The sequence below is a fragment of the Rattus norvegicus genome, chromosome 8 (assembly GCF_036323735.1).
Source record: "Rattus norvegicus strain BN/NHsdMcwi chromosome 8, GRCr8, whole genome shotgun sequence".
Taxonomy (NCBI): domain Eukaryota; kingdom Metazoa; phylum Chordata; class Mammalia; order Rodentia; family Muridae; genus Rattus; species Rattus norvegicus.
This window is the reverse complement of record NC_086026.1, coordinates 64,155,567-64,169,301: the sequence shown is the minus strand read 5'-3', so window position 1 is coordinate 64,169,301 and position 13,735 is coordinate 64,155,567. Positions and strand designations below refer to the sequence as shown.

The 13,735-nt window shown below is 42.0% G+C and overlaps 1 protein-coding gene across 5 annotated transcripts in view; it reads right to left on the bottom strand.

Moving 5' to 3' along the window:
• The window catches only part of Ireb2 (iron responsive element binding protein 2), an 83,551-nt gene that overhangs the window by 38,401 nt on the left and 31,415 nt on the right, over positions 1-13,735 (bottom strand). For 3 of the 5 annotated variants that reach the window (XM_039082090.2, XM_063266079.1, XM_063266078.1), the window contains exon 2: positions 6,596-6,685. In XM_039082090.2, the coding sequence (XP_038938018.1) occupies positions 6,596-6,685 (90 nt within the window). Of the gene's footprint in view, positions 1-6,595; positions 6,686-8,089; positions 8,291-13,735 lie in introns of those variants that run through there. The other 2 variants (XM_063266080.1, NM_022863.2) reach the window with 2 other exon arrangements.

Below are 13,735 nucleotides of genomic sequence, written 5' to 3'. Positions count from 1 at the left end.
TTCCTATGCTAGAGCCTAGACTCTACCTGGAATATTCCTGGAGATGTTACATGCTAAGTCCTACTTTTTTCTCCAAATCCCAACATGGCACATGAACTCTGAAAGGACTCTTGCCTACACCAGCACCTGCTTTCCTAAAGCACATCCATGTTGGAGTAATGTTTTTGTGCACTGTGTAACGAGTATCCTTGTATTAGTCAAATGCTGATTTTTGAACCAGCAGAAATGATCACAACCAGATTTTGTTATTGTTAAGCATCTTCTGCCTTTGTATTTTGTAAACAGTGTTCTCCATCACTTTCCGATTGGTTAAAAGAAAAAGCCTCTGGCCTATAGCAAAATGCAGAATAAATAGTAAGGTGGGACTTCTAGAGAAAGGAACTCTGAAAAGGAGTCAGACTAGGGGAGTCAACCAGCTGGACATGGAGGAAGAAGCAGCTGGGAAGGAAGGAAGAAGTAACTAACTAGTCACATGGAAGAACTTAGACTAGTATAAATGGGATACTTGAGTTAAGAGCCAGGGCAAACAATGCCTAGCTATAAGGTCAAAAGCTTCAAAATAAAAAGTCTCTGTGTCAATAGTCAGGAACTGAGTAGGCATAGAAAGATTCCTGGTTATACATCCACATCACCGACCACTGACTGCTTGGTTATGTTCTCCAGAGGGTGGACTACAGTCTACCATAGTGATTCTCAACCATCCTAATACTGAAACCCCTTAATACAGTTCTTCATGTTGTGACTCCCAGATTCCCAGGACAAGATCAAGGCTAAATGGCTGCAACAAGACTGGCCAATAAAGAGTTGAGGTTATGGCTCAGCTGTAAGGTGGGATATTCCTGGAGCTGTTACATGCTAAGTCCTATTTTTTTTTCTCCAAATCGCTTGCCAAGGATGCATACATCTTGGGCTTGCTCTCCAGAACCACATAAATAGCATGCCTATAATCCCTGCACTCAAGAAGTGGAGGCGGGAGATCAGAAGTTCAAAGCTGTCTTCAGCTAATAAGGAGTTCAAGCCTCGCCTGGGCTGAATAAGAATCATCCCAGGGGGGCTGGGGATTTAGCTCAGTGGTAGAGCGCTTACCTAGGAAGCGCAAGGCCCTGGGTTCAGTCCCCAGCTCCGAAAAAAAGAACCAAAAAAAAAAAAAGAATCATCCCAGGAAGGAATAAAACATCAAAACAAAAACCTGAGCTAGAAACTGAGGTTTCTTATTTGGGATTTGGAGCTATTTACAAAGTAAGCAACAGAAATGGCTTGTCTTCAGTCAAGTGATCTGAGTAGAGAGGAGAGAACTATGAAGTCCCTGGGAGAAAAAACAAAGAACACTGCCAGTACTGGCCCACTCTCTTATTTTCTTAAGAGACAAGATTTAACTAGCCTGGGAGTTGTATACCAACACAATAAATTCTACTTTGGCTGAGCTATTAAGTGTCACATTTTTATAATCTAAGAGTCTAGTCAGAAACAGAAAATGAAAACAAAACTAAAGTCAAATTCTTGAATATAATATACCAAGTTAAATGCAGAATTGTACCTGATATCTACAGAATTGCATTAGGTAATCTTTACAAACATATGTACTATGTATACATACTGTAGATAAACTGTTTCATTGCTTACCCAACCCACAATCCTTTCCAGAGTCCATGGAATATACGAGATTAGAGAATACATATCTTTCCAGCAGGATAACTGGATCAGTAAAGGAAAATTGGCAAATCCGGTTAAAGCAATGGCGACAAAGTCACTCAGAGATACTTTAGCTAGATGGCAAGCCATTTACAACACACAAAGAACAGTCCAGTGGTCATACTGGGAATTATTCAAAGTCAGTACATTGAGTTATACAGAGAAAGGCTCAGGTACAGTAAAAAAACAGAAATAACAAGACCAGGCAGCCTTCAAATTGCAAACAGCCTCTGGCTCTGACTGGTTTTGAGAAGAATATATTTTTCCTCTGCTTTCTTTGCATAACTGGAAAACATAGTATCACTTTCTAGCAAAGTATCTGTTCTTTATAGTCCACAGTAGAGACTGGGACAGCATATACTAGGAGCATGAAAATAAGTGTGATGGAGGTGGAAAAAACCCACACAACTTCAATGTAACAATACTATGTATTAATAGCTTGAATTAAAAGTATGTGTTGTGTGTGTGTATGTACCAATGATATCACATTGGCCTAACGTGTTAAGGCCCTGAGAAAGCAAATAACTTTTTTGTATAACCATGAAAAGCTGTAGCAAAGTACATCTAGCCCTTTCTACTGGAACTCACACTCCTTGACTTAGAAACCAGGCAGATTCAGATAGCAGGAATACTTGTATTGAATGACATGGAAAGATGTGCATAATATATTAAGTGAAAAAAGGTCACAAAGCAATACACATTGTAATATTCATGCTTTATACACTGTCTATAAAAATGTACTTTTCACTAGGCATGATGTGCATGCCTTTAATTCCAGGCACAGGCAAGAGAATCTCTAAAAGCCAGTCTGATCTACAGAGTTCCAGGACAGCCAGGATTCTGTTAGACACACACACACACACACACACACACACACACACACACACACACACACACACACCCCTGTCTCAAAAACTAAAACGAAACAAAAAGTGATTTTCTATTTTATCTGTGAAGGTTGTATCTTGTTTGAAATTCTTAGAAACCACAAAACACTCTACTAAAATGTTAAGTACAGATTCCTTTCAGAGAACGCAATGTAGGAGCTGGTTTTCATTTTGGTTTTTTTGTTTGGTTTTTTTTCTAGTCTTGGGAATCCAATCCAGGGCTTTGTACATGTTCTACCACCTAACTTGTTATCCTCACCCCCTTGTTATTTGGAGACAGAATCTATGTAGTTCAGGTTGGCCTGGAATCTATGATCTCTTGATACTTACATACATGTGCTACCATGCCTGGCTAACAAGGTAGGTATGAATACAGTGCTGGCTATATTTCTATTTACTATAGTTAAGAAAGTAAGCAGTCAGGAAGGAAAAAAGAAAAGATAATGAGATGACCAAAATAAAAGGCCTGAGGCTTCATACTAGTTAAAAAATACGCTATACTAGCTGGTCTCTCCCGTTATCCCACTACTAATAACTTCACTCATGCTTCTTCTATAAGGCTGCTCTCTGTTACTATCTTGAGGTTAACTGCCACCCACATACCCTTTGTCCAATGGCAGTTCAACTGCTTCAGAAAGAAGGCTCTATTACAAGCAACAGAGACTGTTCTCTGCCTTGGGATTATGAGTATTCTTAAACTCAGAGAAGACAGTCACAAAGATCTAAGTTTCTAGTCAGTATACTAAAAGGTACCAAAGAGGAAATCGTGTCAGATCAAAATATAGCTAATGTTTCAGCAGTGCCCACTTCCATACCCCAAATATAAATTGAAGAAGCAAAAAATACAATGGACAGAGGCAGGCTCATTTGTGATTGAGGTTACTGTGGTCCACATAGTAAGTTATAGGACAACTATGGCTATGTGCAGAGACCTCGGTCTACAAAAATAAATAATTTTTTATAATAAGGTAAAATGGCACTACAAAGGGGGAAGGGGCACAGAAATTAATTTGTTACATCTCATCTAAGCACTATGAAGGGCATTAGGTTAGCAAAGCAGGTGATACAGGCTGTCTTACTTATTATCCCTTCTCAACCAAGTCTACCTTTTTTTCTTTACCAAGAAACCTAAGAGGTTGGGGATTTAGCTCAGAGGTAGAGCGTTTGCCTAGCAAGCGCGAGGCCCTGGGTTCGGTCCTCAGCTCCAGGGGGAAAAAAAAAAAAAAAGAAACCTAAAGCTGATTTTAAAAGTATTTTGCTTATGGTTATAATAAATTTAACACTGGTAATTCTAAGAAAATGTTCCATAAAGATGTGCGTAACAGGGATGGAGAGATGGCTCAGAGGTTGGGAGCACTGACCGCTCTTCCAGAGGTCCTGAGTTCAATTCCCAGCAACCACACGGTGGCTCACAACCATCTGTAATGAGATCTGGTGCCCTCTTCTGACATGCAGATATATATGCAGAACACTGTGTATATAATAAATAGATCTTTTTAAAAAGATATGCATAACAGCATATCTTCCATCAGAGATAAATTAACTTTTATATTATTGGTCATCTCCTTTCATGTTACAATTGCTCGACTCCCTAATTCTGTGTTTATATGTCATCTCTATAAACTCTCCATAGAAATTATTTATTTTCAAGTACAAAAAAAAAAATCCCTATATATGGTTTTTTTATTAATCATTCAAATTAGATTTTAAAAAAACTTTTACATGGATAAAGATGTGATTTAGTTGGTAAAGTACTCCCTTAGCATGCAAGAGGCCCTGGGTTTGACCCTAGCACTGCCTGAATCACATGTGGTGACACACACACCTGTAATCTCAGTACTTGGGAAATGGAGGCAGGAAAACCAGAACTTTGAGGCCAGCCTGGGCTACATAGTAAGTTCCAGAATAAGCTCAGCTACATGTGAGTATCTATAAAAAAAAACAAAAACAAAAACAAAAATAAACAAACCAAAACATCCCTTGAGTCCAGAGTGGTGGCTTAAATGAGACTGGCCTCCCCAATAGGAACCTATACCTTAATACTTGGTCCCTAGTCAGTAGAATTGTTTGGAAGAACTAATAGTTGTGGCCTTGTTGGAGGTGGTATGTCACTAAGGACAGGTTTCCAAGTTTCAAAAGACTGGAGCCAACCCCACTGCCCTTTTCTGAATTGTGGATGCGTCTCAAGATACGAGCTTCTCTGCTACTGCACTGACACTATGCAGCCTGCCCGGCAGCATGCTGCTAAGCTCTCTGCCATGATGGTTATGGAGTCTAAACTTCTGAAACTGTAAGCCTCAAATAAACATTTTCTGTAAGTTGTCTTGGTCATGGTATCTTATAGCAACAGAAAAGTAAATAGAATCAGGTTTTGTTTTGAAGAAAAGAGTTTATGAAAAACCTATTGCGTGTATAAAATATATATATATTTGATACATATGTATACATATATATGTATGTATGAATGAATAATATGCATGTGTGTACACAGAGATCAATGCTGGTGTTTTCACTATTGCTCTCTATCTCAGAAAGACAGGGTCTCTCACCCAGAAAGCATTGCTGTTCTGACTAGAATGGCTGGGCAGGTGGCAAATGAGCCATGGTCCTGCCTGGCTCAGCCTGTGGAGAGCTGGAATCACAGATACACGTGACTATGCTGAGCTTCACGTGAGTGCTGCAGGTCTGAACTCGTCCACGTGTGTGTATATGGCAAGCACTTTACCTACTGAGCCATTCCCTGTCCCTTTTCGGTAAACAATTTTCTAAAACCAATATAAAATCATCATTACTTATGGGATAAAATCAATAAAAGACATAAAGTATAAGGAAATACCCATGCTGTCTTATCAATACAAATCAGTGCAATGGAAGGTAAAAAGCTGCTGCTGCTGTTCTAGGGAATAGTTACTTTTGAAGAGCAATCTAATTCTAAGACATTAAAAAATACCTACATTGTCTCACAATGCACACAGACTCACTATACATGAAGAAGATTTAAATTCCTAAAAATCTGTAGTATTTATAAAGGAGCAATAAAACAGGAATGAAGAAAACCTCTCTCCAAACTGGAGAAGGCTGGTCATGAATTTTTTTCATAAAAGCTTTGACAAGAAAATTCATCAGCAGGTTCTTCCAAGCAGGTTTTCTGTTCTTTGGTCTGGTTAGAAAAGTTGCTCAACTGTCAACTAAATCAAAAGCTGAGCTTGGGGCGGCCTCCTTTCAATTCCAACACTTAGGAGGCTGAGAAAGGAATGACAGAAAGTTCAAGGCCACCCTGGGCCACTTACAAGATCATCTCTCAAAACAAAAGAAAACTTTATCAAAGTTAAGACTGCATCCATCCCATGGCCAAGAGGTTAGCCATGTTCATTGTTCTGAGAATCCGATGAAAGGTTTGACCCCAATTAGGAATGTGAAAATGTTTACCAAAGTGTCAGAGAATCACACCTAGAAGTGAAGAACAATGTGAACCAGTGGCCTCAGCTGATGATGCTATTTAAAGATGATAAAGAATAGTCAGAGGCTCTGGGCAGTAGGGGTCCATGCCTTTGATCTCAGCATCTGGGAGGCAGAAGCAGATGGATCTTTTGAGTTTGAGGCTAGCCTGGTCTACAGAGTGAGTGACAGGACAGTCATGTTCTACAGAAAAACCCTGTCCTGAAAAAAACAAAAAAAGAAACAATAACCGTAGGCACTGACCATTGAAAAAGTTAACACACACATTAAGTCATGATAGAATATTATGCTTTCTTTTAAAAATAAGATTAGCCTTAGATTTGGGGGTGGGGGAGTGTACCATCTAATTAACTAAAAGTTTTAAAGGAGAAATCAAATCATGGTTTCTATTTTCCTCAATGAGAAGTCCCAAAGGAAGATTTGTAAACATGAAACAAGGCAAGGTGTCCCTGTTGCCTGCCACATGGTGGAAATAAATTGTAAAATACCTTCAGCTCACCTCAATGCATTAACTACTAGAAACTAAAGCCCATGAAAAATGAAAAGAGCAACATTACCATACTTGGTGCCTCCAAGTTTAGGTACATTGAAGAACTTCTTCTGTGAACTGCCATTTAATGTTTCAATAAGGTACTCAAAGGTGTATCCTGAAGAAGAAAAAGAACAAACACCTTCCATTAAATACATTAAATTAAATGCACTAAGTACATTAAATACAGTTACCAAGAACTTTATTCAAAGAGAAAACACCCAAAATCTTGCTCAGGAGAACTCTGTGTGCTGATGGAAAGGTTGAGTACTTGCATTACTCATTAAGGCAGCTCTGAGCCACAAGTAGCTTCGAGGCACTTGAACTACGGCAGCAGTGATGGAGGTGCTGACTAGTCCATATCTCAGACATAGACTACTCCATCACACTGCAAGAGTACGATCTAAAACTGTGACACTTGTCAAACAGAAACTAGTAAGACAACCTACTACCCTGTCTGCTGAGACAGGGTGTGCCACTGTAACCCAGAATGGACCTCGCTGGACAACCAGGAGAGCCTCCAAGTATAGGCAAACCATCCTTTCTCTGTCTCCTTAATGCTGGGATTATAGCCATGCCCACCTAGTGGCTTTTCAATCTTAAAAATATGTTAAATGTCTGCAAAGAGACAATAAGAATGCTTTAAATGATGTACACGCATTCAGAAATCATACCCTGAACATTGCTTAAGTACAGAGAGAATGCTTTGAGAAAACCATTGTTGGAGGTTTTCAAAAAGCAATTAACAATCTAACAATAGTTAGAACACTAAAGATGTTTTTTTTAAAGCGACCATCAAAATATCTCGATAATTTTGGCACATCACATTCTCTTAAGAGACATACCCTCAGTGGTTATGCACTAATTGAATATGCCCCCACTCTCAGTGTTGAGGGAAAGGGTGAAGGCAACCTTGGGGTAGAAAAAAATTCATTATGCGGACTCATTACATGGATGGGCGAGACACTTAAATATTGCTAAGATCTACTTCCAAAACCAGAAAACAGTCTACTCGGAATGGATAGTGTTTTCTTTTGTGGAGGGAGGTGGGTGGGGGAGGAGACGGCAATAAATAATCTGGGAACAGGCTAACGTTCGGCCTCGACAGCCCCTCCACTTCCAGGAGGAAAGAAAGAGGGAGAGACAGCAGTGCAATGAACAGCCAGCAGAGTGAAACCTAAACAAGGGACCCAGGTCTTCCAACCCTCAATGCTCACAAAAGGGGAGCGGGGAGAGAAAGACATGGGCTTGTCCCTGCCCCAGGAGTTACTCCCGGGGGCCTGGAGGCTGCAGACAACAAGCAGCGGGCCCTGGCCAGTGGCGGAATAAGCGCCCGGCTGAAGAGCGGGACGCCGAAGGGGAGGCCCGGCTTTCGCGGCCTCCGCCCCGAGGGGAGAGAACGACCCAGCCCTGAGGGCCCGGCTGCGCCCCGGGTGACCGTAAGAAAAGCAAAGCAAGCGCCACGGCGTATAGCAGCGCACTCCTCCAGCCGCCAACGCTAAGGCGGCGGCCGGGAACTGACCTGCACTTGGGGAGTCCATCGCCGGAGACCATATTATCCCTGCGGGGAGGGGGCCGGCGGGGGAAGGAGGGGGAGGCCGGGCCGGGAAGATAGGGAGGAAGACCGGCAGACTGGCAGTGGGAAGGAGGAAGGAAGCAGTCTCGCGCAGACACCGCGAGAGCCGCAGAGCTGGCCCGGGGTCCGCGCTCGCGGGATTTGCCGTCTAACTCTCGCGAGATCTTCGGGCCGGCGAAACAAAGAAAGAGAGGGGCGGAGCCAGCTGGTAGGCGGGACGCTGCGCATTCTCCGTTGTTTTCCAGACTGAGGGTGGGGGGCGGAGCCCTGAGCGGTAGTAACTTTGACGACGGGACGCTATGGGTTCCGTTACTTTGTTGTAGCCCAGAAGTATTCAAGGAGGTTTTGAGGTCCAGCGATGACTGCAGGGTGTCTTTTGGAGGAAAGAGTCAGGATTGAGACTCGAGTTCTCCCTGCATGGTAAAGCCTTGTGTTAAGCGAGAGGTGCCCACTCGCGCATTCTCAAGAGAGCAAGGCCGGATTCAGGGGATACATGGGCATGGGCAATCAACTTACTGAATGAATTAAAATTTCCATACTTTCTTGTAACTTCAATCTCTCTTTTCCCAGGAGAAATGATGGTGATGGTGTCTTAAGTCCCTTGCCCCAGTCAAGGAGAGTCTTTATGTCTTCCCTGTCTGCTTCTGTCTTTTGGTGAGCGGACTCTTTGCGGTTGTCTGGTTCGTTGTCTGGTTCGCCCTTCTCTTTCCCACTCCTATTCCTTCCCAGACTGGTTACCGCTTCCAAAAATGCCTTTGATAAAGGTATGCATAACTATTTGCCAATACGTTTCCCAGACCTTGCTTAGCTGTTTGCTTAGTAAGTTAAGACAAACTCCATCAACCTCCATAAATCCAAAACTCTTCTGTACTTCCGCCTCTAAGCTTGCTTCATCTCAGTCTCCTCTGCCAGGAGATGCCAGGGCCTTTCTCTACCCAGATGGTAAGTGTACTGGCATTAACTATCTCATGATGTAAGTTTTGCACCAGATTTCATTTCTCCAGCTCACTTCACCTCTCTATTGGCTCCAGTTATCCGTTCATATGCTGATGCTCCCTAACCTATAACTCAAACCCTTCTCCTAAGCTTAGAGGAATATGTCCTAATGCTTGTTACCACGGGCATCTCATATGCAAAACCTCTCTAGAACAATCACTACAACCACCACCACCCAAGCCAGGGAGTTGTTTTGTTTCACCTGGCCCGCGAATGCCGCTGCCAAAGCACAACCGGGTATGCCGTCCTTGACTCCTCTCTTCCATTCCTGTTGATAGAAGTCCATTTGATCTCCTTACTTCCTAGTTATTTCCCCCGTTACCACCCTGTTCTTGACAACTGTGACAATCTCCTCAAAAAGTCTCTAGGTAATCATTTCCATGAAATTGAAACAAACTAAGAAGGACACAGTAACCAAACTCACATTCCAAGAAACTGACTCTGGATTTGAAATGCTTTCAGATAGAAGCCAGAGCTCATGTATAAATTCTATGCTCACAAGGCTGAATTGCCTAGTACTTCTAGAATATCTCAGTTTCTTTTCTCTTGGAACACTTCCGTGCACTGTGGGCTAACCCTTACCCCCTCTTTCAAGACTCATTTTTTTGTTTGTTTGTTTGGTTGGTTGGTTGGTTGGTTGGTTTTTTTAATGCTTTAAAGATTTATGTGTGCATCTTAATGTTAGTATATGTCATGTGTGTGCAGGTACCCAAGGAGTCCAGAAGACAGTGTTGAATCATCTTTAATGGCCAGCCTATCTCTCAGATCTCATGGTTTTCACCATTTAGTTTGAAAATTTGTTGTGGTCGTGGGGACTGAGCTGAGGTCCTCTACAAGAGCACAAATGGTCTTAATTGCTGAGCCATCTCTCCAGCCCCCAGGAGTCTCTCATACACTCACACTACAACAATTAAATTCAAGAAATTTAGCGTTGGTACTATTTTTTTTTTAAGATTTTATTTATTTACTTTATACACTGTTGCTGTCTTCAGACACACCAGAAGAGGGCATCGGATCCCATTAACAATAATTGTGAGTCACCATGTGGTTGCTGGGAATTGAACTCAGGACCTCTAGGAAGAGCAATCAGTGCTATTAACCACTGAGCCATTGCTCCAGCCCGAGTTGGTACTATTAATATTTATACTTTATGCATTTGAAGAATCAGCTTTATTAACATTCTATAATCAAACATTGGCATCATTTACATCCAAATTTAATTTTTTTGCCAATTGTTTCAATTGTTTTATCTTTATCTTGTTTGTTTGTTTGTTTGTTTGTTTGTTTGTTTTGAGATACAGTCTTGCTGAGTAGTCCCCTGCTCATTTGAATTCACCATATAACACCGAAGGGACTCTAGCCTGCCCAAGTGGGGCAAACATGGCTGTGCCAGGCCCTGCCCTTCTCCATTCCCTCTGTCTTGCTAAACACTGTTAGATTACACTCCGAAAGCTAGCAACCAAAGTCTGTTCCCTAATATGGCCACTTCCTCCTCCTGAGGCTGACAACAAAGATCCAGCTATTTAAGTATTGAAGTCAGAAGCCCCCTTTGGCCAACCCAGTTAACATGCCCAATTAAATTTGAAACCTCATCTTAACATGGTTCTTGTTTTACCTTTATAAACTACCATTTGCCTACAAGGCATGTCTGTCTGCCCTCTGTCCAGAGGCAGTCCTTTGCTCCCTGCCCCCACATACAAATGCCCCTTTCCCCCTCTTTCTCTCGTTCCCTTTCTCCCCTCTCCCTTGTTCCCTTCCCCTTCTCCCTCATCCTCTGTCTCCTGTCTTTGTCCTCTATCTCTGTCCTCTCTCCCTCGAGGACAAATAAATCTCCTTTTTTGCTGAGAACTTGGTCTTGAGGGTCTTGAGGATCCCTAAAAGCCCAAACTACCTTCAAACTTGCAGCAATCCACCTGCCTCAACCTCCCAAGTACTGGTGTACGTGCTACCAGGCCTAGATAATATTGTTTATCTAGAGACTTTTTTCCACCTAAAATCCGATCCTGTCTAGTCTGTACTTAGGATAGTCTCTTAGCTGCCTATTTTCCTTGGTGCTGTTGGTATTTTTTTCAAAGCATTCGGTTGTTTTTGCAGAATGTTCATTAATTGCCGCTTGCGTCACTGTTTCCTCATGCTACGGTTCATCAGGTGAGAACCTGAAGTTGCATCACAGCATTCTCTGTCACAAAGTTCATGAAAACTCATGCAATCAAGTTTTTAAGAATATTTACTTACAACATTTATGCTTTATAATGGCAAAGCCCATAAACTGACATCACTACATGAGCCACTGGAATGACTTGTACTGAGTGTCTCAGTGATGTCACCTGTGGCTCTAGGTGCATATGAACATTTGTACAGGGTGAGCACTAAATTGCTGCTTATAACAACATTTGAGACAACTTCAATGCTTGCCAAAGGAGCATGGGTAAAAAGTACAGAATACTCACATAAAGGTATGCTACGAGATGTTAACACACAGATGAAAATTATAGTGTCATTTGTTTTTGATTTATTTTTCAACAACTTTGTACATGTATGGGATGTATACTTCTCTTATCCACCTCCTACTTCCTCTGAAATCATTCCAACAAGTCTCTCTCCTATTTTCTTCCCCCTCTTTCATAATCCAGTGAGTTTCTTTAGGGTCACTTACATGTACATGGATGTAGAGTCATATACAGGATCATGGGCAGCAGCAGGGTCATATACAGGATCATGGGCAGCAGCAAACCCATGATATATAAAGACTTTCAGTCTTTCTGCCTCATCACAGGTATACACAACCATACCTGATTCATCCTCAGCTCAAAAGCACAGCAGAATTTTAAGACCAAATCCACAAGGCTCTAGAGCCACTGTTTACCTTTTCACATCCCCAAGGTGAGGTAAAGTCTCAGGTCTAGTAGGGGTGAGACTAAAAGTTCTTTCAGCCTTCCCGAATCTTAGAATGACCATGGTTAAGACCTGAGGTCTCCTATGTTCAGCCAAGGTATAGTTTAGTTACATTGACCAAGCCTGTTTGATTATTGGTTTACAAAATAAATAGCATATATTAGAGAGATAAAAAGCATGGTAAATATGAGTGCCTGCCATTCTGTGGACCATGATTGAAGCCACTGCTGAATCTGACCATGGGTAAGGTAAGAGTAATTGGTTGCCAGCCCTTGATATGTGAAATCAAAGCAAACTATTGTGCAGCCCAAACAGGTAACTGCGTGTTCTGCCAGCCTAGCAAAAGGAATGCCAATAACCATATAATAATATAAAACTATAACCATATATATATATATATATATATAGAGAGAGAGAGAGAGAGAGAGAGAGAATAAAAGAAAATACAAAATGACACTTTTTAAGTTTTTAGAAATGAAGGTTGCTGAGATTGTACGTGGGAGCCTGAGGTAGGAAAACTACCCTGAGTTCTAAGCTAGTCTGAGCTATGGTGTGAGAATGTCTCTGTAAAAAAAAAAAAAAAAAAAAAAAGTTTTGTAAAGTCACTGAAATCTTGGCTGGGAGCCCATGTTGAAGAATGTTAATGTAGGCTTGTGTTGAAGAGTACCTTTCATGGAAGTGTTCTAAGATACAAAACAAAACCACAAGAGTAAAGGGCTGTAGAGATGGCTCAGTGGTTAAAAGCTCTGGCTGCTCTTCCAGAGGTCCTGAGTTTAATTCCCAGCAACCACATGGTGGCTCACAACCATCTATAACAGGACCTGATGCCCTCTTTTGGAGTGCATAAAGACAGAGGACTCATATATAAATAAATCTTTTTGGAAAAAGAAAAAGAGTAAGAAAAAAAATAGAAGCAAGTCTTATTCCCCAGAGGCTTCCCTCTTTCTGAGAGAAACAAAACAAAACACAGGCCTGCCATTCCTAAAAGGAATAAGAACCTAAGGTTCGTAAGTACCACTATGAAAGCGAGTAGCTGAGGGCGTGGCTGTGTTGGTAGAGCATTTGTCTAACATGCAGGAGGCCCTAGGTTCAATTCTTGATACCCCCCCCCCGCCCCGTAACCCTAGGTCTAAGGCACATACTCCTGCATACAAAGGTACGAACATGTGTACACATAAACATACACAAGTATAAAACTCTAAAAATATTCAATGTCACCTGCTGCCACAGACCTGGCATACATGACACTATCAAAGCAACAACAGCCCCACCTGTACGGACTTAATGTCCCATCCCCCAATCCATCCTAACCGCAGGTTTGATTGGTTGAGAGCCTGCTGGAGCAGGATTGGGCATGATGCAATGAAATGATCACTGTCAACTGTAATATCAGCACTCGAAAGTGGAAGCAGGGGAGGGAGGATTTTGAGTTCAAGACCAGACTGACCTACATATCAAGACCCCCCAACTCAAAAATAAAACAGAGGAAGAAGGGGAGAAGAGAAGGAGTGGAGAGGGGGAAAAAAGCAAGTGTGAAGGCACAGATGGATCTCAGCCCTGTGGAAAATCAGCCTGAGACAGGTGAAAGGTCAACCCACGAGCAGCAGCAGGCCTGGGCTAAATCCTTCTGACGGCTTTCACAGGGAACCAGCTCACTGGCCTCCATCGTGGCATCTAGCCCCAGAAGTACATGAACTTCCA